Raw genomic sequence first — 19,035 nt, forward strand, 5'->3', positions numbered from 1 at the left:
GCTTGGAAAGCCGTCCAGAAACTTGTGAGAGTGTGACAGACAGGGCTGTTCAAGGGTAAAGCTCATGGAGACAAAGGCCCAGAAATCAAATCTGAACCGAGGCAAAGACAGAGGGCCTGGTGCATCATCAGCCAAAATGAAAACTGTCAGCCTCTCTCCCAAGTTGTTCAGGGCCCTCCCGGGAAGGGTTTGGGGCCACAAACCCTTTAACCATCCTTCCCGTCCACAGCCTGAGGTCATCACTGTCACTAGTGTCTGAAGGCCAGAAATAGAAAAGAGACACTTGGCCTTCTAATGTGCTTAATCTAATGCTTGATTTATTAAAGATGAGACAGTGGCTTTTTGCAGTGGGAGCCTTACTAGGCACTGGAGCTGCCGGATGTGGCATCTGGGTCCCGATATTCACGTTGTCCCTGTGTGATGCTTTCTGCTATACTACAAGGTCACGCTACTCCCTCACTCCCACCCCAGGACTTAGCTATGATGGGGGAGGGGTACCAGGATCACCACTAAATACTAGCAATAAAAGCCATCTTAGTCTCCTTTTCCTGTAGCTTATCAGCACAGGGACACAGTGGTGGGTAAGATGAAGGGTAGCCCAGCTCCAAGGATGGGATTATGACCTTAGACATCTCCCCAGTGATGAATGTCCAGTCACTCTGAACATATTCAGGGCAGCTGCAGCCCAACCTTACACACAGTGCTCACTCAAGCAGGAGGGGACCTGCCAAGATTCCAGTGAGCAGGAGGTCAGCACAAGAGAGGTCTGGCCACCAGGGACGCCGGGGAAGGGTCCTCAGTCACTAGGTGATCTGGAGCATGAAGTCACAGGGACAGACCTGGAAGCACAAAGGCACAACAGGATCACAGCATCACCAGCCACCGCATGGCCTTGAAGCCAAGTTAGCAAATGAGCACCATTGCTCCTCCCGTCTGCAGCGTAGGACCAGGATGGTTCCCAGAACTGAGAGCAGAGGAGAGGGTGGAGTCGTGCTGTTAGGCAGATATTCCCAACAGGGTGACAGCCACAAGGAAAAAGAGCTGGGAGGCTGGGACAGGTCTTTCTAGGTGGGGAGAAAGCTATGGGTGTGATTAGGGAGATTTGAGAGAGGCTGACTGCCTTCCTCACCCAGGAGGAGGGTGAAACCTTGCCCCACCAAGGGCAGGGTTTCAGGGGAATCTTCATGAAAAAGTCTGCAATGAGGCAGTGTGTGCAGTGGCTAAAAAACACAGGCTTTGGGGAATTGCCTGGTGGTCCAGTGATTAGGACTTGGTGCTTTCATTGCTAGGGTTTGGATTCGATCCCTGGTGGGGAAACTAGGATCCCGCAAGCTGTGCAATGTGACCTAAACAAAAAAAAACCACAGTCTTTAGAAACCAAGGAAACTGCTCTAAAGCCATGACTCTACACTCAGTAGCTGTAAGGCCTAGGGCAGTGGTCCTCAAAGTGTGCTCATTGGTCCAGTAGCATTAGCCTTACCGGGGAACTCAGGAGAAATGCAAATTCTTGGGTCCCACCCCAGCCTTCTGGATCACACTCCGCGTATGAGGTCCCACACACTATGTTTGATCAAGCACTCTGGCTGATTCTGCTGCGTGCCAGAGTTTGAGAACCGCTAACCTAGGACAGAGCTACCAATCTGTATAATGCACAGCGCTCTCATCGGTAAAGTGGGGATAATAGTGCCTACCTCATAGGGTTATTGTGAGGATTAAAGAAGATACTGCAAACACAGAACTTAGCACACAACTTGGTAAGCCTTCATTGAATGTCACTTATTAGTACTATCATCTCCCACCTAGTCTGCAAAACAAAAAAATTCCGGGTCCTAATATTGCCCTCTTCCTGGGTCACCTAGTCAGTGTCACATTCAAGCAGCCAGTGCTAACAGGAAGATATACCTAATGCACCTCTCTCTCAGGGGTGTGTTCACCATGTATCAGGGGTGTGGGAGGGGCTGGGAGGTGCCCTGGTTCAGGTCCCAGCTTGAGAGCTACCAGCTGTGTGAAGCTGTCAGGTGTGAAGCTTCCCTTTGTACCTCCCACACCACGGAACCAGGCACAGGCTGGCTGCTCAGTCCTCACTGAAGGGTGAAATCGACCTCAACTTCTCCGTGTCTCACATCACGATCAGCCTGCACCACCACCTCTTCCGGAGTTGCTGGAAAGCCATGACTCAAATTACAGATTGAATAGGTGAAGGTGCTTGTGCAGAGACACTGGTAGGCAAAGCGGAGGGTGGGGAGGCTAAACTAATGGTGTGAATGCCTTTGCTCTCCCACCTAAGGCTAGTACAAGGGCACATTCTGCTCTCTATGGTTACCAAGAGCAGCCTGGTCCAGGAGGACCAGAGCGTAAACAGCAGGAACTGAGCCTGTGGTTGTCACGTCTGGAAGGAGGCATCGCACAAGGGCAAGGGAGGAAAGGGTGGGGTACCTTTCTGCCAGCTCCAAGGGGCAGAAGGAGAAACCTCTTTACCTGAAAATGAATTTCACAGAGAGGGATATCTCCCTGCATTTATTCCTGGCACACGGTGTTTTGAATTGTCGTTCCTATTTTATTTCTAAGATGTCACTTTTAAAATATATTTTCAGGGCTTCCCTGGTGGCGCAGTGGTTCAGAATCTGCCTGCCAATGCAGGGGACACGGGTTCGAGCCCTGGTCTGGGAGGATCCCACATGCCGTGGAGCAACTGGGCCCGTGAGCCACAAGTACTGAGCCTGCGTGTCTGGAGCCTGTGCTCCGCAACAAGAGAGGCTGCAATAGTGAGAGGCCTGCGCTCCGCGATGAAGAGTGACCCCCGCTTGCCACAACTAGAGAAAGCCCTCGCACAGAAACGAAGACCCAACACAGCAAAAAATAAATAAAATAAATTAATAAACTCCTACCCCCAACATCTTCTTAAAAAAAAAAACATTCTTGCCTGTCCTGCCTAACTGATTATAAAAATTGTTTTTTTCAATTTTTCTGTTTTCATCAGAGAGAGAGAGTCAACTAGATGTTCATCTGTCTTTCACACATGCTAATTTCCCATTTAATAAGGAAATTCTGTGGGAAATAGCTGTTGCAGTTGCAAGAGGTGAAATTCCACCCTGGAGCATAAGATGAGGGAGCAACTGAGTGCAGAGTGAACATCAGAAACTGAGGAGCCTGAAGCAGAAGGCCGTGTATTCACACTCGTATGACAATTGTGGCTTAACTACGAGGTCTCTACTGGCTGCCTCCTCCTCTGCTGCCAGAAAGGGATGTGGGTAATGATCATGATTTGCTGTATCCTCAGGTTACCTTTATGTACAAATATAAACCATTATTATGAGATAAACCAGGGTATTAGTGTGGGATTTAGGAATGCTCAGGTTTTTCTTCATATCTGATGTACTGGATGACTCTAGCCTTGACTCTCAGCCTCTCCAAGCCCCCAGCTCCTCTCTCTGTGGTAGAGCCAGCCTGCACCGCTCTGGGGATCTTGGGGGTCCTAACCCCATCTCCCATCCACACATGTACAGGGGCTAGGACTTCGAGCAAGTTGTGATGAAATAAGACACAGAGCAGTGCCCTGGTGGAACGTAACCTGGCTGGTTTCTCTACCTCTTGGGCATCTTACCCCTGCCGCCGCCCATGGTTCAGAGGTACAGTCTCCAAGACCAATGGCCTGGGTGACCCCAGGCCTTCCTTCCCCTGATCCTTTGCTCCCCTCACTGATCATTTAAAACATACAAACATGTGCCCCTCAGTGTGAAGCATGGTACCTTAATGTGTACCCAGATCTAATTCAGTCCCAATGACTGCCCGTCTCCCTTTCTCCTCCCCATCCCACCCCAGGGAAAAGTCAAACTCTTTCTCTCAGCCCCATTGGATGATGTAGAAGGCCCAACCCCGTAGCATAACCCCCAGGACTACTTCTCTTTCCAATACCAAGCTGCTCCCTTCACAGCCACCATAGGAAACAAATGGGCTCAGGACAGATTGGGGGGGGGGGGGTACCAGAAGATGCTGGACTTTGCTGGGCATGGATGCCCCTTTCAGAATCTCATGAAAGCTATTGTCCTCTCCCCAGAGGGGAAAAAAATGGATATCCATGCTCTATTTGCCCATTTTCAGAGGGTTCACAGTCCCTAAGGCCCATCCTTGGGTCCCTCAGTTCATAGACCTTGGTTTAAAAACCCCTGCTCCGTAGAGAAAGCAGTGCCACAGAGAGTGTGGAGAAAGAAGCAGAAACGAGTTCTCCAACACCCTTTCCCTTCTCAGCAAGCCAAAACCGGGAGCAGTGAGAGGCAGGGGTGGTCACGCAGGAAAGAACATTCTGGAATCACGATCTGATAGGTAGAGGGGAGCTGTGTGTCCTGCCAGCAGTGGTGAAATAGAGGAAATGTAGTGTCTGGCTACGCAGGCCATTCTTACCCTCTCTCCCACCATGGGGATCTCTGGCCCCATCCTGACCCCTGGTGGCTGCCGGTGGGATGAGGTGGGAGAGCTTCCCAAGCTCCTCCCTGCCCTGGGGGGAGAGGGGGAAGCTCAATTGGAAGATGAACCCCCAAGCCTACAGGCCCCGGCTGGGGTCCCCAGGAGGTATCAGCATGTTTTTAAGGGTCCTTCAGGGGGTTCACTCCACTGCAGTGCCTTCTCAGTCTAAGCCTGGCAATCAAACAAATGTGCATGAAAAAAAGCACTTTTCACCTGTCAAGTTGGCAGAAGGGGTGTGTGTGTGTGTGTGTGTGTGTGTGTGTGTGTGTGTGTGTGTGTGTATGTAAAATACAGGTGAGGGTGCAATAACACCAGCACTCTCATTGGGGAGAGTACAAATTTGTACAGTGTTTCTGGAAGTGATTCTAGCAAAATAAATCCAAAATCTTACAAAGTGTTTCTATCCTCTCACCCAGAAATTCTGGGTCTGTTAATACTGTTAAGAATCCAACTTCAAGAAACCATAGACTGAAATAATATGATACCTAAGTTTTGAAATAAATGGCAGAAGAGAAAATAAGATTAGCCAAAAGTGATAGTTGCTGAAGTTGAAGGATGGGCACATGGGAGTTTTTATTCTACTTTTGTCTATCTTGGTATATCTTTGAAATTTTCCATGATAAAGCATTTTTACTTTTTTTTTTTTTTTTTGACTGGGCCGCACAGCTTGTGGGATCTTAGTTCCCCCACCAGGGATTGAACTTGGGCCACCACAGTGAAAGTGCCAAGTCTTAGCCACTGGACCCCCAGGGAACTGCCAGAAATTAACATCTTTTATACAAATCTTTGTATCTCTGATGCTTTCTTTTTAAAATGTTTTGGGAATTTCCTGGCAGTCCAGTGGTTGGGAACCTGCACTTCCACTGCCGAGGGCAGGGGTTCAATCCCTGTTTAGGATACCGCAAGCCCTGCTGCTCAGCCAAAAAACAAAGATGTTAATTTTTAATAGCAAAAACTGTGAAATGGCATAAAAGTGCTATGCTAGAATGGTTAAACAAATTATGCAGCATCCAAACAGTGGAATATTATGCGGCCATTAAAAATTCAAGGATGTTTCAATGGCATGAAAAAATGCTTACAGTGTAATGCAAAGCAAATAAGTAGGATACAAAACTGTCTATGCGTCATTTAGCTGATTATGTTAAATTAAAAATGCGTAGGAGAGAAGACAATATGAAAATACGCTCAAGTGTTTGTCATGCAGTGAGACTATGGGTGATTTTTACTCTTGATATTGTGCTTTATTTTCCTATTTCTACAATCAGCATGCTTTACTTTTAGAAATAGGCCCCCAAATTGCATTTGTTAAAATAATACTCACTTGGGAGTCTGTTAGATATTCAACTCCAAATGCTGCCATATATTAGCTGTGCAACATTGAGCAAATTAACCTCTGGGTCCCAGATTCCTCACCTATAAGACTGGCATAATGCCACCTATTTTTCAAGCCCCATTTACTGGGCATTTACTATGTACAAGGCACTAGACCAGGTGGTTTTCCCTCTATACATAATCACACGTGCTATTCATACATGATCATTTCAATCCTCACCATAAGCTGGGGGATAGGTTAGGGTGTTCCCATTTTAGAGACACACAAACTGCAGCTCAGAAAAGGTAAGGAATGGGCTCAGGTTTACCCAGCTAGCAGGCAGTAGAGTCATGATTCAGACTGAGGTCTGTCCATCTTTGCAAGCCCAGCTCTTGGCCTCCAGCCTGGGCTGCTCACAGCTAGGTTTCCTTGTGAGGACTGAATGAAGTAATGCAGGTGGAGGACCACCCACAGTGCAGCTCCAAGCCCAGAGCTCCTTCACTTCATGTTGCTTTCCTTTTCTATGACCCCCAGGCATTAGTAAATTGTGGCAGAACAAACCAGTGCATCCTCTGAAAGGAAAAAAAAAAAAAAGCATCTTTACCCTAAAAGAAGGGATTATAGGACCTGTAGGGACAGAGCAGAGAGAGGTTGGAAAACTGCCTCTCTCAGGGCAATATGGGAGGGGCTAAGACTTGTGAGCCCCACAAGTGCCAGGGTATTTTTACCAGTGACTTCTTCAGGGAGTCATCAGACCTATACCTTGATTTGCAGCTCAGAATTCAGTACTGACTCACCCTACCAACAAGCATCGCTCCCCACTTCCACTTACCCTGCCATCCTTCTTCCCTAAAGAACAGGGCACACATCTCCTCAGGTCCATAGCTTTGTTTTTCTTTTCTCGTTTCCTAACAGCCCACCCTCCCCGCCCTGCACTTTGTCTTTTTGGAGAAAAGGGGAATCTTAGGGTCTGAATAGTACAAGGCACTGTGTGGAGAAGGAAGGCCTGAATATCTAGGGGTGAGTGATGCGATGCAGCTGGGCCTGCCCCAGAACTCCTTCTGGATTCCTCTTCAATGCCTCTTTCCCTAGGGAGCCAGCTGAAGTTAGGTTCCATCCCTATTCTCTGTTTCTACCCCTGTCATAACACAAACTACTCTAGAGTTGCTTGTTAGCTGTCTTCTCTACTAGATAGTGAGCTCCATGAGAGCAGGCAATGCAGTGTTCACCACTGGATCTGTAGCCCAGGGCAATGTGCCTGGTACACAGTAAACTATATAAATGTCTGATGAATGGAGAAAGGAAGGAAGGGAGGGAGGGAGGGAGGAAGGACCTCTCCACCACCACCCTTGTTCCAAGTAGACCCATAGTTGCCCTGTTCCATGCTAGGACATGTTCCATGTGCTGGGACCACATCCTTAGAAGATGTGGTCCCAGCCCTAAAGGCTTAAAATTTACATGTTTCTCCAACCTCATATCCACCTTTAGAAAAACAAAGTACAAGGGAAATTCCTGTTTATTCCAAACCTCATGCTCTTTATTTTACTCCCATTATCAAAACTGGATCTCCTGAGTTTAAGGGAGGTTCCCAAGTACAAAGAATCTCCTGAGTTTAAGGGAGGTTCCCAAGTACAAAGGAATTACAGGGTTCAAAAGGTCTGAAGTCTGTTCTAATCCTAGCTCTGCCACCTCTACTATGTGACCTCGGTGAGTGATCTCCCCTCCTGGGCCTCAGTTCTCTTCCAGTAAAATGATGGGGTGGACCAGACCTTGTATGAAAATAAACACTTTAGAGAATTCCTTGGCAGTCCAGTGGTTAGGACTCGGCACTCTCACTGCTGGGGCCCTGGGTTCAATCCCTGGTCTGGGAACTGAGATCCTGCAAGCGGCCAAAAGAGAAAGAAATAGAGAGAAAGAGAGAGAGAAAGAAACAAAGAAAAAGAAACAAAGAAATGGAGAGGGAGAGAAAGAAAGAAAGAAAGAAAGAAAGAAAGAAAGAAAGAAAGAAAGAAAGAAAGAAAGAAAGAAAGAAAGAAAGAAAGAAAGAAAGAAAGAAAGAAAGGAAGGAAGGAAGGAAGGAAGAAAGAAAGAAGGAAGGAAGGAAAGGAAGGAAGGAAGAAAAGGACTTGAGTGCATTTGCCTATCTACCCTGTTGTAACTGGATGGTGTCCTCCTTCCTAAATGCTTAGGGGCAGGGTAGATGCAGCACCTCAGTAAGCTGAGGGGAGGGAAGACAGTATGTGCCTACTTCTGTCTGTAAACAGGAAGGCCCAGGATGTGCTGCCCCTCGGGTGAATGGTCAGGGAGCAGTGGAAGGCTGAAGAGGGCCTTGCCACGATAAGGCCCTCCCCAAATGTGTCTTTGCCTCTAGGTTTGCAAAAGAGACCAAAGCCCCAGCATCTTCATGGCACTGCCAAACATGACCCCCTGTTCCCCATTCAAAACCAATACACCCCCTCATGTCTGCCCTCCTCCTTCAGAGGGACAACCCAGGGCGAAATAGCTGGTGAGGGGCGGAAGATGGTGCAGCCTGGAAAAGCACTGTGGGTCCGGGCTTCCTGGCAGGGCCCCATTTCAAGCTTGCTCAGAAAGCACAAGTGGGGAGCCTCCTGTTTCCCTGCAGCAGTTTCTTAGGGAGCACAGTGGACTTGGTGGACACAGGCATCCAGGCCCAAGGGCTTCCTGGCTTCAGTCCAAGCAGCTGGCAGGTTCATCCTTCTCCCCAGGGCCCCAGAAACACCACTTCCGGCCCTCCAGCCCCTGCTTGGGCTCTTCCTGGCTAGATGTCTCTGCCCAAGCCCGCCCTCCCTGTGCAGAGCTTTCTCCCTCCCTCACAACCCTTATTTCACTCTCTCAGTCTCCATATCTATTTCTTCTCCCTCCTTCTCCTCCTCCCCTGCCTCTCTTCTCCTTGGCATCCCTCACCAGCCCCGGAATGGGTCTCCCTCCCTTTCTCCCTCTCCGACAGTATCTCCCCCTGCCTTAGCTCTCACCCCTGTACCTCTTTCTTTGTATTCCTCTCGCCCTCTCCCGGCCTCGCCAGCATCTCTCCTCCCCCCGCTGGCTTCGACCTCCCCCAGCCTCCCCATCTTCAGCTCAGTCTCCTCCCCCTGGCTCCTCTCCCCTCCCCTCAGCCTCACCCCACTCCCTGCCAGCATCCCAGGGTTTCTTTCCACCCTGGGGGTCTCTGTGCCTCTCATCCTCCTCTCTACTTGCCTCCTCCCTCATCGCAGGTTGAGCAGGCACCCATCCTTTTCTGCACAGGCATCCCCGCCCCCCAACGCTATCACCGCCACTGTCTCTTCTTCCTCGTCTTCTCCTCTCCCCACCCTCTCCTCTCCTCTCTTCTCCCTGCCCCTTTAAATCTGCCTGGCTCAGCCTCCCCCGTGATGCTGGGATGGAGCAAACATTGATTTGCGCTGGGATGGAATCAGAATTTTGATTTTTTTTTTCCTCTCCCAACCATAAGAAGAAGAAAATAATAAAAACACCCCCTCTTGATAGCCCCCTCTCTTTTCCCATCCAGCTCCCAGCTCCTCTTCCTGACCTCCATCCAAGGCAGATTTTTTTCCCTACACTATTCTCATCTCCCCCTACCCCTGCCACTACCTCGCGCGCCCCCCACTGCCTGCTCCTCCGGCTGGGAAGAGAGGGGACTCTCTTCTGCGGCTCCCCCACCTGGGCTGTCCGGGTTGGAGCAGTCTCTCCGGAAGGGGAGGGGGCTTGTCTTGTCTGGGCGAGGTGGGAGTGGAGGTGTCCTGCCATGGATGCTGTGCCTGGGAGGCAGCCTGAGCCCCAGTCCACATGGTGAGTAACCTGCCCCCTCCCTTCTGCCCGTCTGCCCATCCGCACCCTCGCCTTTCCCCTGCAGAGCCTCCCCCATCCCCATCCTTTCCCCTACCAAACCCTCTGCCCACCTTGCTCCGATCTCCCCCCTACGTTTTCAACACCCCCACCCCACCCCCGCCTTTGCCAGGGAAGCCAAAGAACCGGGGCAGAGGGGTCCTGACAGCAGCCAGGGAAGCGGGTGGCTTACGATTCTGCCCAGCCCCCTCTCAGGACCCCCCCCCAACTGCCATCCTCACTCGATACTTTGGGGTTCCAGGTTGCAGAAGTGGCACTCCTGCTTGGGGTTAGGACCCCAAGTCCTGGGAGGGGCCCTGTACAAGAACGAAGGGATGGGGGAGCCCCGTGCCTCCAAAGCTTAGGAGCTGCTGGAAGATGCTGCTGAAGGGTGGGGGGTTGGGGGGCGGTGCTGAGGCTCCGGAGCCACTGGGCCAGGGAGCGACGGGCAAAGAGGAGGGGCCTCGCTCGCCACTTCCCCCCTCTTTCTCCGCAGCCACTCAGGATGAGGGTCCGGCCCTGCCTGCCCGCGCTGGGCGCCCCCCGCCTGGCCCCGGTCTAACTGCCCCCGCCCCCAGGCCTCGCCCGGCTCCCAGGCCCCCAGCCGGCTTCTCCAGCCCCAGGATGCGCTGAGCCACCGGGGGGCTGAGGCCGCGCCAACTACATGCATGTCCCCCGGGGGCAAGTTCGACTTTGACGACGGGGGCTGCTACGTGGGGGGCTGGGAGGCGGGGCGGGCACATGGCTACGGCGTGTGCACGGGGCCCGGCGCCCAGGGCGAGTACAGCGGCTGCTGGGCGCAGGGCTTCGAGTCACTGGGCGTCTTCACGGGGCCCGGCGGACACAGCTACCAGGGCCACTGGCATCACGGCAAGCGCGAAGGTCTGGGCGTGGAGCGCAAGAGCCGCTGGACGTACCGCGGCGAGTGGCTGGGCGGGCTGAAGGGGCGCAGCGGTGTGTGGGAGAGCGTGTCCGGCCTGCGCTACGCCGGGCTCTGGAAGGACGGCTTCCAGGACGGCTACGGCACCGAGACCTACTCCGACGGAGGTGCGGGGCCCTGCCCACTACTGTCTGTCTGCTCGTCCGCGTGCGCCTCCCCGCTGGCCTGCCCCGCGTATGCCTTCCCCAGCCATACAACCCCCGGTGCCCCGCTGTTATCCTACACGCCTTCCCTATCAATATGCGCCCCTGCGCCCATCTTTCTGCCCTCTCCTCCCAGCATCACACACGCCTTCCTTATTTGTCTGTCCCCTGCCTGATTTTCCCTCTCCCCGATCTGCCTGCCCTCACCCCTTCCCTGTCTGCCTGAGCCTCACAGCCCGCATCTCCCTAACCCTCACACACCCCCTGTCTGCCTGTCCCACACACCTCCCCTCTCCACTTGCGTGTCCCTAACACCTCTGCGCTGCCTGTCCCCTCGCATTTCCTCAGTCAGCCCCTGACAGTTCTCTTTGCTTGTCATATGCCATCTATACACCCCCGTCAACCTGTCCCTCACACCCTCTGGACTGTCTGTCCTTCACACACCCCAGCCTGGCTGTCCCTCCCCCTTTCCCCTGTTTACCTGCACAGCCGGCCCTAATCCACGGATCTCCCACTACCTGCCTGTCTTCCCTCTGCTCTTCCACACCTTCCGACCCCACCTGGCCTGTCCCCGGTTCCTAGTGCCTTTCCCCGACCTCCACGCCAGTTGCCCGCACCTCTCCCACCCGACTCTTAGGCTTCCAGGGGCGCATGGGGCTGGGGGTGGCAAGGAGCGGCGGGTCCTGATTCTTTCTCCCCCTCCTACCCCGCCCCGCGCAGGCACCTACCAGGGCCAGTGGCAGTCTGGGAAGCGCCACGGCTACGGGGTGCGCCAGAGCGTGCCCTACCATCAGGCGGCGCTGCTGCGCTCGCCCCGCCGCACCTCCCTGGACTCGGGCCACAGCGACCCCCCGACGCCGCCCCCGCCCCTGCCCCTGACCGGCGACGAAGGAGGCAGCCCGGCCTCCGGCTCCCGGGGAGGCTTCGTGCTGGCCGGGCCTGGGGATGCTGACGGCGCGGCCTGCCGAAAGCGCACCCCCGCGGCCGGCGGGTTCTTCCGCCGCTCGCTGCTGCTCAGCGGGCTCCGGGCGGGCGGGCGCCGAAGCTCCTTGGGCAGCAAGAGGGGCTCCCTGCGCAGCGAGGTGAGCAGCGAGGTTGGCAGCACGGGACCCCCGGGCTCCGAGGCCAGCGGGCCCCCGGCCCCGGCGCCGCCCGCCCTCATCGAGGGCTCGGCCACTGAGGTGTATGCGGGCGAATGGCGCGCCGACCGGCGCAGCGGCTACGGCGTGAGCCAGCGCTCCAACGGGCTGCGCTACGAGGGCGAGTGGCTGGGCAACCGGCGGCACGGCTACGGGCGCACAACCCGCCCCGACGGCTCCCGCGAGGAGGGCAAGTACAAGCGCAACCGGCTCGTGCACGGGGGGCGCGTGCGCAGCCTTCTTCCTCTGGCCCTTCGGCGGGGCAAAGTCAAGGAGAAGGTGGACAGGGCCGTCGAGGGCGCCCGTCGAGCCGTGAGCGCTGCCCGCCAGCGCCAGGAGATCGCCGCTGCCAGGTGGGCACCCGGTGCAGAGGCCGTAGCAGGGTTAAGGGGAGAAGGTACCCTGGGGATAAGGAAGGGGGCGTTGCCTAAAGGAGGACCAAGACGCAAGGCCTAGGGACCGGTGGGGAATAGCAGGCCTAGGGCCAGGCATTTGTAGCCCTGGGTATTTGAGGTGTTTATATCTGAGGCTACAGGTGGACGTGGGTGTAACTGTGGGTGGCTGGGTATTTGAGGAAAGCCCTGTTAGACTGTAAGCGTTTCTCAGTGTCTTTTGTGGGGATGTGTGTCGTTGTGTGTGGGAGGAGCAATGAGTGCTGCTTTGTGCCGGCCCAGGAAACCTCTTGGAACTCAGACATGTCCCTAGTCTTCCTCTTCTTGTAGCTGATCCGGCCTCCAGGACTCTGCTGCTGGGAGCAGCAGCCCCCGGCCGAGAGACAGGGAGCATACCTTTGTAACCACATCCAAGCCAGCCCACAGTCTGCTATCATTTCAGTCTTAGGCCTTGGGAAGGTCTAGTTTGTACAGTTGATCTATCCACCTGAAAAGAGAGTCCCTCTCAGCTTTGTCTCCTCTGCCTCCCTTAACCCAACGGATAAAGGTTGAAGAGGAGGAGACATGCCTATAAATGAAATTTTCTTTCAGCAAATCAGATTACCTTTCATGCATCAGGAACCTCATTATCTAAATCAGTGCAGTCCAGTAGGAATATAATGTAAGGCTAGTACATAATTTTGAATCTTCTAGTAGCTGTATGAAAAAAATACGAAGAAACACATGACATGAATTTAAATAATATATTTTTATTTAAACCAATATATCCAAAATATTATCATTTCAACCTAAAATCAATATGAAATAATTAAGGAGAGATTTTACACCCCCCCATTTTTCTTAAGTCTTTGAAATCTAATATGTATTTTGCACTTAGAGTACATCATTCAATTTGGACTAGCCACATTTTAAGTGCTTAATAGCTGCATATGGCTTGTGACTAAAAAAAGCCAAAAATCTATTTGTAAGGAGTTCATAAGCCCCTGATTTATACAATTTACACATAGGAATTTTTAGATATTGGTTTTTCTTTAAAGGGGAAGGCACAGTTGAAGGATCTTGTTTGAATTTGAGAGTGTGTCAGAGGATGAAAAGTCAAGATATGTCCAAATATGCTTCAGTGAGTTCGTAAAATGGGTGACAAGGGGTGTGTGTGTGTGTGTGTGTGTGTGTGTGTGTGTGTATGTGAGTGAACAGGTCGTATCCAGAGTAGATGCCTCAACCAGAGCATGTCTATCTGTAGATATATCCGAGCGTCTGGATGGTTAGAGTCCAGGGCCTTAAGCCAGGGAAGGGGGAGGGCAGAGCACCAGGGAGCACTTCAGGCTGGATGGGGAGTGGGCATGTGCAGGAAAAACTGATCTCAGTAGCCAGAAAGATCAGGCAGTGGGAGGAGGCTGGTTGGTCTCCCCAGCAACAGGCCTGGCAAACCTGATTGGCTGCTGGTTGCCATGGAAACAGCAGGGCCCCAGCAGCAGGTGCCTCTGCCAGGTAGCCTGAGCCTGGCCTGATGCCTGAGCACTGACTGGGTCTACTGGCTAGGATTTGATCAAACATACCCTCCAAAGTCAAAAATACAGGACCTTGTCAATGTTGCAGTTTCTTGGCTGCCAACAGAACTCAATGCAACCCAAAACTGTGATCCTCATCCCCTGCCTTAAACTCTGAGACCAGCTCAGTTTCAGGACAGGGCTAGACATATAGATCCTGAAAGCCCTAAGATAGAAGAGCAGGGTTATCTGAGATCCCTCCAAGCAGGTTCTAAAGGTCTTGACCCACCAGGTTTGAGGGGAGGAGGCTGACCATATCTCCCAAGGTATATAGAGAGGAAGTAGACCTAAGATGACAGGGGACACCATGACCCTTCTCCCTACCCCCATACCCAGACTGCTTTCTTAGGCCAGATGAAACAGGCCCATGGCCAGAGGGAGTCATGGGTCTTGATGCATTCAAGCCCCTGGCAAGTATATCTGATTACCTCTACCTCTGATCCTTTATGCCCCACCTTCAGTCAAGATTACAGAACTAATTTAATAATTACAAGGCATCGGGGTGGGATAGGGAGGGTGGGAGGGAGACGCAAGAGGGAGGGGATATGGGGATAAGTATACGTATAGCTGATTCACTTTGTGATACAGCAGAAACTAACACACCATTGTAAAGCAATTATACTCCAATATGTTAAATAATAATAATAATTACAAGGCATCTATGATTAACAGCAGAAGGTAAAAGGGAAGGGAAAATGGAGGAAACATCTGACATCAGTCGGAGAACTGAGAAAAAACAGAGGGGAAAGGATTGATAATGCTTCAAGGTTACCTGTAACTAAGGAGCAGAGCAGGGTTGAAGGGGTGTTGTGGAAGGGAGAATAAGAGCTCACCTCTTAGAAGGTGTAATCACAATGGTGAGAAAGCATGCATGTTAGCAGCGAGAGGGAATAGATAGTAGCAGAAAGGGGAGACCCACCCTTACTCCAGTTCCAGAGCTCAGAAATGAGGAAATGGGGTGGGGGGCAGTGGCAGTGATGGGGGCAGAGAGAACAATGTGATAACAGAAGTGGCTGAAGAAAACAAGATGTAAAATTCTCATAACAAGAGGTAGCAACACAGCAAAAAGGCATAGCTTGTGAGCACCAAGCAGGTGCAGCTGCAGAGAGATGTGCTAAGAGAGTGAGGCCTCATTTGTCACTGGGAGGGAGCAGGACAGGAATGGAATAACAGAGTTGAGGGCAGTGGGGAGGGCCTGGCCCTGCAGCTGGAGGAAGGGAAGTGTTACTACTGGATGGAATGGTGGAGGGAGTGAGAGAGGAGCAGGAAGGTGTGATGACAGCAAGCGCAGCCCAGATCTAGGGGAGGAAACCAAAGGCCAGCTGCCCTGCCAGGCTGGGGAAGGGGAGCAGCTGGCAGAGTGTGAGCAGGGGTGAGGAGTCCAGAGGTGAGCTCAGATCTGGGGGGTGTGTGATGCAGTGGGGACCTGGGCCAAGGGACTGGAATAGGTCTGTTAAGACAGTGTCCCTGGAACCCGACAGGGCAGCAGACGCCCTTCTAAAGGCAGTGGCAGCCAGCAGTGTCGCCGAGAAGGCTGTGGAGGCAGCTCGAATGGCCAAACTGATAGCCCAGGACCTGCAGCCCATGTTGGAGGCCCCAGGTGAGGCGTGGGCAGCCTGGGGCGGGGCTGGGGGAGGGGGTGGCTTCCTGGGGAGCTGGGGGGCCTGGGCATGGAGAAAGGGGAAGGGAATCCCTGCAGGGAACTGGGGCGGGAAAAGCCAGTGTATGAGGATCTAAGGGGACAGAGGGTGGGGACCAGGCCCGGTTGTTTGAGGAGTGTAGTAGGAATTTATGAAATAGGGTCATAAGGACTAGGGGGTTGGGGTCTGGCAATGAGAGGCTGTAAACCTGGGCGTACCAGAGTCCTGGGAGGCGCCCAGGCAGGGGGATAAAGCTGTAGCTTCTGCAGCCCAAGGCCAGTTCGTCCCCTCTGATTCTTAGCTATCCCTGCCCCAGGCCGCAGACCCAGGCAGGACTCAGAAGGTTCTGACACAGAGCCCTTGGATGAGGACAGCCCTGGGGTGTACGAGAATGGACTGACCCCCTCAGAGGGCTCCCCTGAACTTCCCAGCAGCCCTGCCTCCTCCCGCCAACCCTGGCGACCCCCTGCTTGCCGGAGCCCACTGCCTTCTGGAGGGGACCGAGGTCCCTTCTCCAGCCCCAAAGCTTGGCCTGAGGAGTGGGGGGGCCCCGGTGAGCAGGCAGAAGAACTAGCTGGCTATGAGGCAGAGGATGAGGCTGGGCTGCAGGGGCCAGAGCCCAGAGATGGCTCCCCACTCCTCGGAGGCTGCAGCGACAGTTCCGGAAGTCTTCGAGAGGAGGAAGGGGAGGATGAAGAGCCCTTGCTCCAGATGAGGACCCCAGGACGCTTGGAGCCGGAGCCCACAGCCTTGCCAGTCCTGAGGGGCCTGTCCTCAAGGAGTCCTGAAGCCGGGTGCCTGATGGAAGAGGCTGAGGAGGCTGCTGCGTCCGAGAGGCCCGCCCAACCGGTGAGAGCCCCTCCCCTCCCCCACTCCACCCTGTGCCCTCTGAGTCTCCTCCCATCCTTCCTGGTCCCTCTTCTCCGCAAAGCCTGGCCTCTCATCCTTTCCAGATCTCTCTCTGATCCCCTGAGGGGCTTTGATTTGCACTTAGCTTCCTTTTTGCCTGCCCAGTCTTGGATTATATCCCACCTCAAAAAAATAGAGAATTTGCAAGCTGGAAGGAACCTTAGAGACCTTCACGTCCAGCTCCCTCATTTGACACATGGGAGGACTGAGGCACTTACAGTAACTCATCAAGGTTACGAATAATTAACGGTACAGCCAGAACATCTTTGCCTGCTCTCCTTTCATATCATTTCCGGCTCCTGGTTTCCTACTCCACCTCCACCCCCACCTCCACACTTTCTCTCTTTGGTGCCCAGAAATAAAAAAGGAAAAGCTTGTTCCCTCCCTACCCTGACTCTCCCTCCCTCTCCTGGGAAGAAGAGAAATAGGGAAGAAGGCAGAAAACTGGGAGGGGTGGAGTTTCCCCAGTACCCTCCACTCTGATTGGACTCCAGGCCTTCTCCTGTTTCCTAGCAACCACATCCTCACCCCTTCATCCCCTCTCTGCTTCACTGCAGTAAAGGCTGCTGCTGCCAACGTCTGATACTAAGGCCAGGCACCTTCTGCCTGGGCCACGTGCTGCAGGGAGGGGAGTGGAAGGAAAAGGGAGGATGGGCTGACTTGAGGGAGCCAGAGGGAAGGTGGGGCCCTGCCTGGGAGCAGAGGAGTGTTTTGCAATCCAAAGCAAAGGTTGGAGAGTCCCTGCTCCGGCCTCTGAGAGGTGCCTGGGACCCTTCTGCTTTGCCACCTCAGCCAGGGCAGGAAGGTGGGACCCGTCGCTGGACCCGGTCCTCAGGCAGTGAGACTGCATTTTCCCCCATCTCTCTAGGGAGCTGCCAACCCGTTGGTGGTGGGAGCCGTGGCCCTCCTGGACCTCAGCCTGGCATTCCTGTTCTCCCAGCTCCTCACCTGAGGCTCCTGCCTGGCCTAGTTCTGGCTTTGGTTGCTGCCTCTTCACTCCTCTGACCTGCCTTTTTCTCTTTTCTTCCTCCTGGTTGTTTTTTCTCCTATCTTTCTTTCTCTTCTCCCTTCCCTTTCTTTTCTGTCACCCTCTGGCTTTCTCTCTCATTTTTTCTTTCCTTCTCTCCTTTCAGATTCTCTCATTCCTTCTGGCTCTGTCTCTGTCTTCCTCACTCCCTTCCCCACCCACGCCTTCTCTCTCTCTCTAGATTGTTTACATATGAAGGGCTTTTCTCGCTCAGAGTCGCTCTCTTCTCTGAGACACACAATTCTAAGTCAGACCATTGCCCCACACCCTCCCTGCCTTTTCTTTAGACCTGAACTTGGATGAGGGTTGGGGTTTGGTGTCCTGAGGAGTCTCCCAGAAGCTGAGCAGAAAGGTTGGAGAAAATGGAGAAGGGGTATACTCTATACGGGAGAAGACTGTATCCTGGGCGAGGCACTGGCCATGCTGCTGTGACTCCCTGACCCAAGGGGCCTGGCGTCCCTCTGAGGCCTAGTGATAAAGCTGGAGGGAGTGCAGCCTCCATCTCTGACCTTGGAGGATCCTACCTCACCTCCAAGCACTGAGCTAGGTTCTTGCCGAGCTCCATCCTTCCCTGAAGGAGATGAGGGGAATGAAAAGTAGAATGGCTCCCCAGCATCTTCTCCCTCTTTCTTTCCTCAACAGCCAGCCCCTCATCCAAACCCCTAGGGTGGCATACCATGTCAAGAGCAATGCGTAAAGGAAAGAAAATGTCCAATGCGGCCAAGCCCACCCTCTCCCACCTTTCTCTCTCCCCCTAAAAGTTTGTTTGGTTGGTCTGGACTCACGTGTGGCCTTTGATTAAATTTCTAAGGGACCTGAAGGAGACATTTCTACTGCAGAGGCTTAGAGGCACCTGAGCAAGGACCCCACTCCCCAACTGTGGCAGTAGTGGCTGGGAAGGCATTTCTGGAGAACAAACCAGACAAGCTAATAAGAACTCACAGGGCAGCAGAAGCTGTTTAGTAGTCCCTAAGTGGGTTATATCCCTTCCCCCATCATATCAGAATCTTGTGAAATGGGAAACCAACAGAAGGAGGGGATCAAAGGAAACCAGTCTCTCACACACTTTCCAGGCACAGAAGAGGTGAGAGTCAAACCCAGGTGAGAGGTGGGTGGAGAGCCCTGTTTGAGGTTGTGGCTGATCCCTGGTACTAGCTTTTCCTCTGGGGGCAGGAAGCCCTAGGAAGAGGGTACTGTAGGGTCCCCAGAAGATCTTTCCTCCCTTCCCTGCATGAGGCAGAGGCAAGCTGCCTGCCAACCCCCTCCCTCAAGGAATGGCCTTGCCTGGGAATGCCCACCACACACAAACTCTTCTTTTTTTCTAGTCAAACTCTGTTTACTCCTTGGCCTGCCTCCCTCTTCCTCCCCTCTCAACCTTTACTTCTAATTTGTATTTCATGGAATTTGGGATTGAAGTTAAACTACAACAGTGCCACCAACACCAAGTCTTGCAGGAAAAAAAAAAAATACAAAGAAATTTAACAAAAAAAAAATATATTAATAAAAAATTTCAAAAAAAGGGGGGGGAAATTGTCCTCTCCTTTGGGTGTGATGGCTTCAAACCAAGCTCTCAGAGGCTCTCCGGGTAAAGGAGCCCTCTTGGGGACCCCCAGGCCTGTTATTACACTCTCGTCGGCCCTAAATAGTTAAGAGTTCTTTCCCCTCAACTCCAAACC

General features: G+C 53.0%; 1 protein-coding gene across 2 annotated transcripts; it reads left to right on the forward strand.

The window, feature by feature from the left end:
* The first annotated feature begins 8,931 nt into the window (after positions 1–8,931).
* JPH4 (junctophilin 4) lies at positions 8,932–18,814 on the forward strand. 2 transcript variants are annotated; one of them, XM_059055670.2, is made up of 6 exons: positions 8,932–9,583; positions 10,116–10,666; positions 11,423–12,194; positions 15,265–15,383; positions 15,740–16,272; positions 17,201–18,814. In XM_059055670.2, the coding sequence occupies exons 2-6, from the start codon at positions 10,288–10,290 to the stop codon at positions 17,282–17,284; spliced, it is 1,887 nt and encodes a 628-aa protein (XP_058911653.1). In that variant the 5' UTR covers positions 8,932–9,583; positions 10,116–10,287; the 3' UTR covers positions 17,285–18,814. The 2 variants fall into 2 exon arrangements, with proteins under 2 accessions (XP_058911653.1, XP_058911652.1); XM_059055669.2 differs by lacking the exon at positions 17,201–18,814 and having other exon boundaries at positions 8,933–9,583; positions 15,740–16,590.
* Positions 18,815–19,035: the final 221 nt, after the last annotated feature.

The sequence above is a fragment of the Kogia breviceps genome, chromosome 3, assembly GCF_026419965.1.
Source record: "Kogia breviceps isolate mKogBre1 chromosome 3, mKogBre1 haplotype 1, whole genome shotgun sequence".
In the NCBI taxonomy this organism is placed as follows: Eukaryota; Metazoa; Chordata; class Mammalia; order Artiodactyla; family Physeteridae; genus Kogia; species Kogia breviceps.

Coding starts and splice junctions, on each gene's coding strand:
- JPH4 (XM_059055669.2), top strand. CDS start 10,288: ATGTCCCCCGGGGGCAAGTTCGACTTTGACGACGGGGGCTGCTACGTG. Junction 10,667..11,422: donor CGAGACCTACTCCGACGGAG/GTGCGGGGCCCT, acceptor CGCCCCGCGCAG/GCACCTACCAGGGCCAGTGG. Junction 12,195..15,264: donor CAGGAGATCGCCGCTGCCAG/GTGGGCACCCGG, acceptor GGAACCCGACAG/GGCAGCAGACGCCCTTCTAA.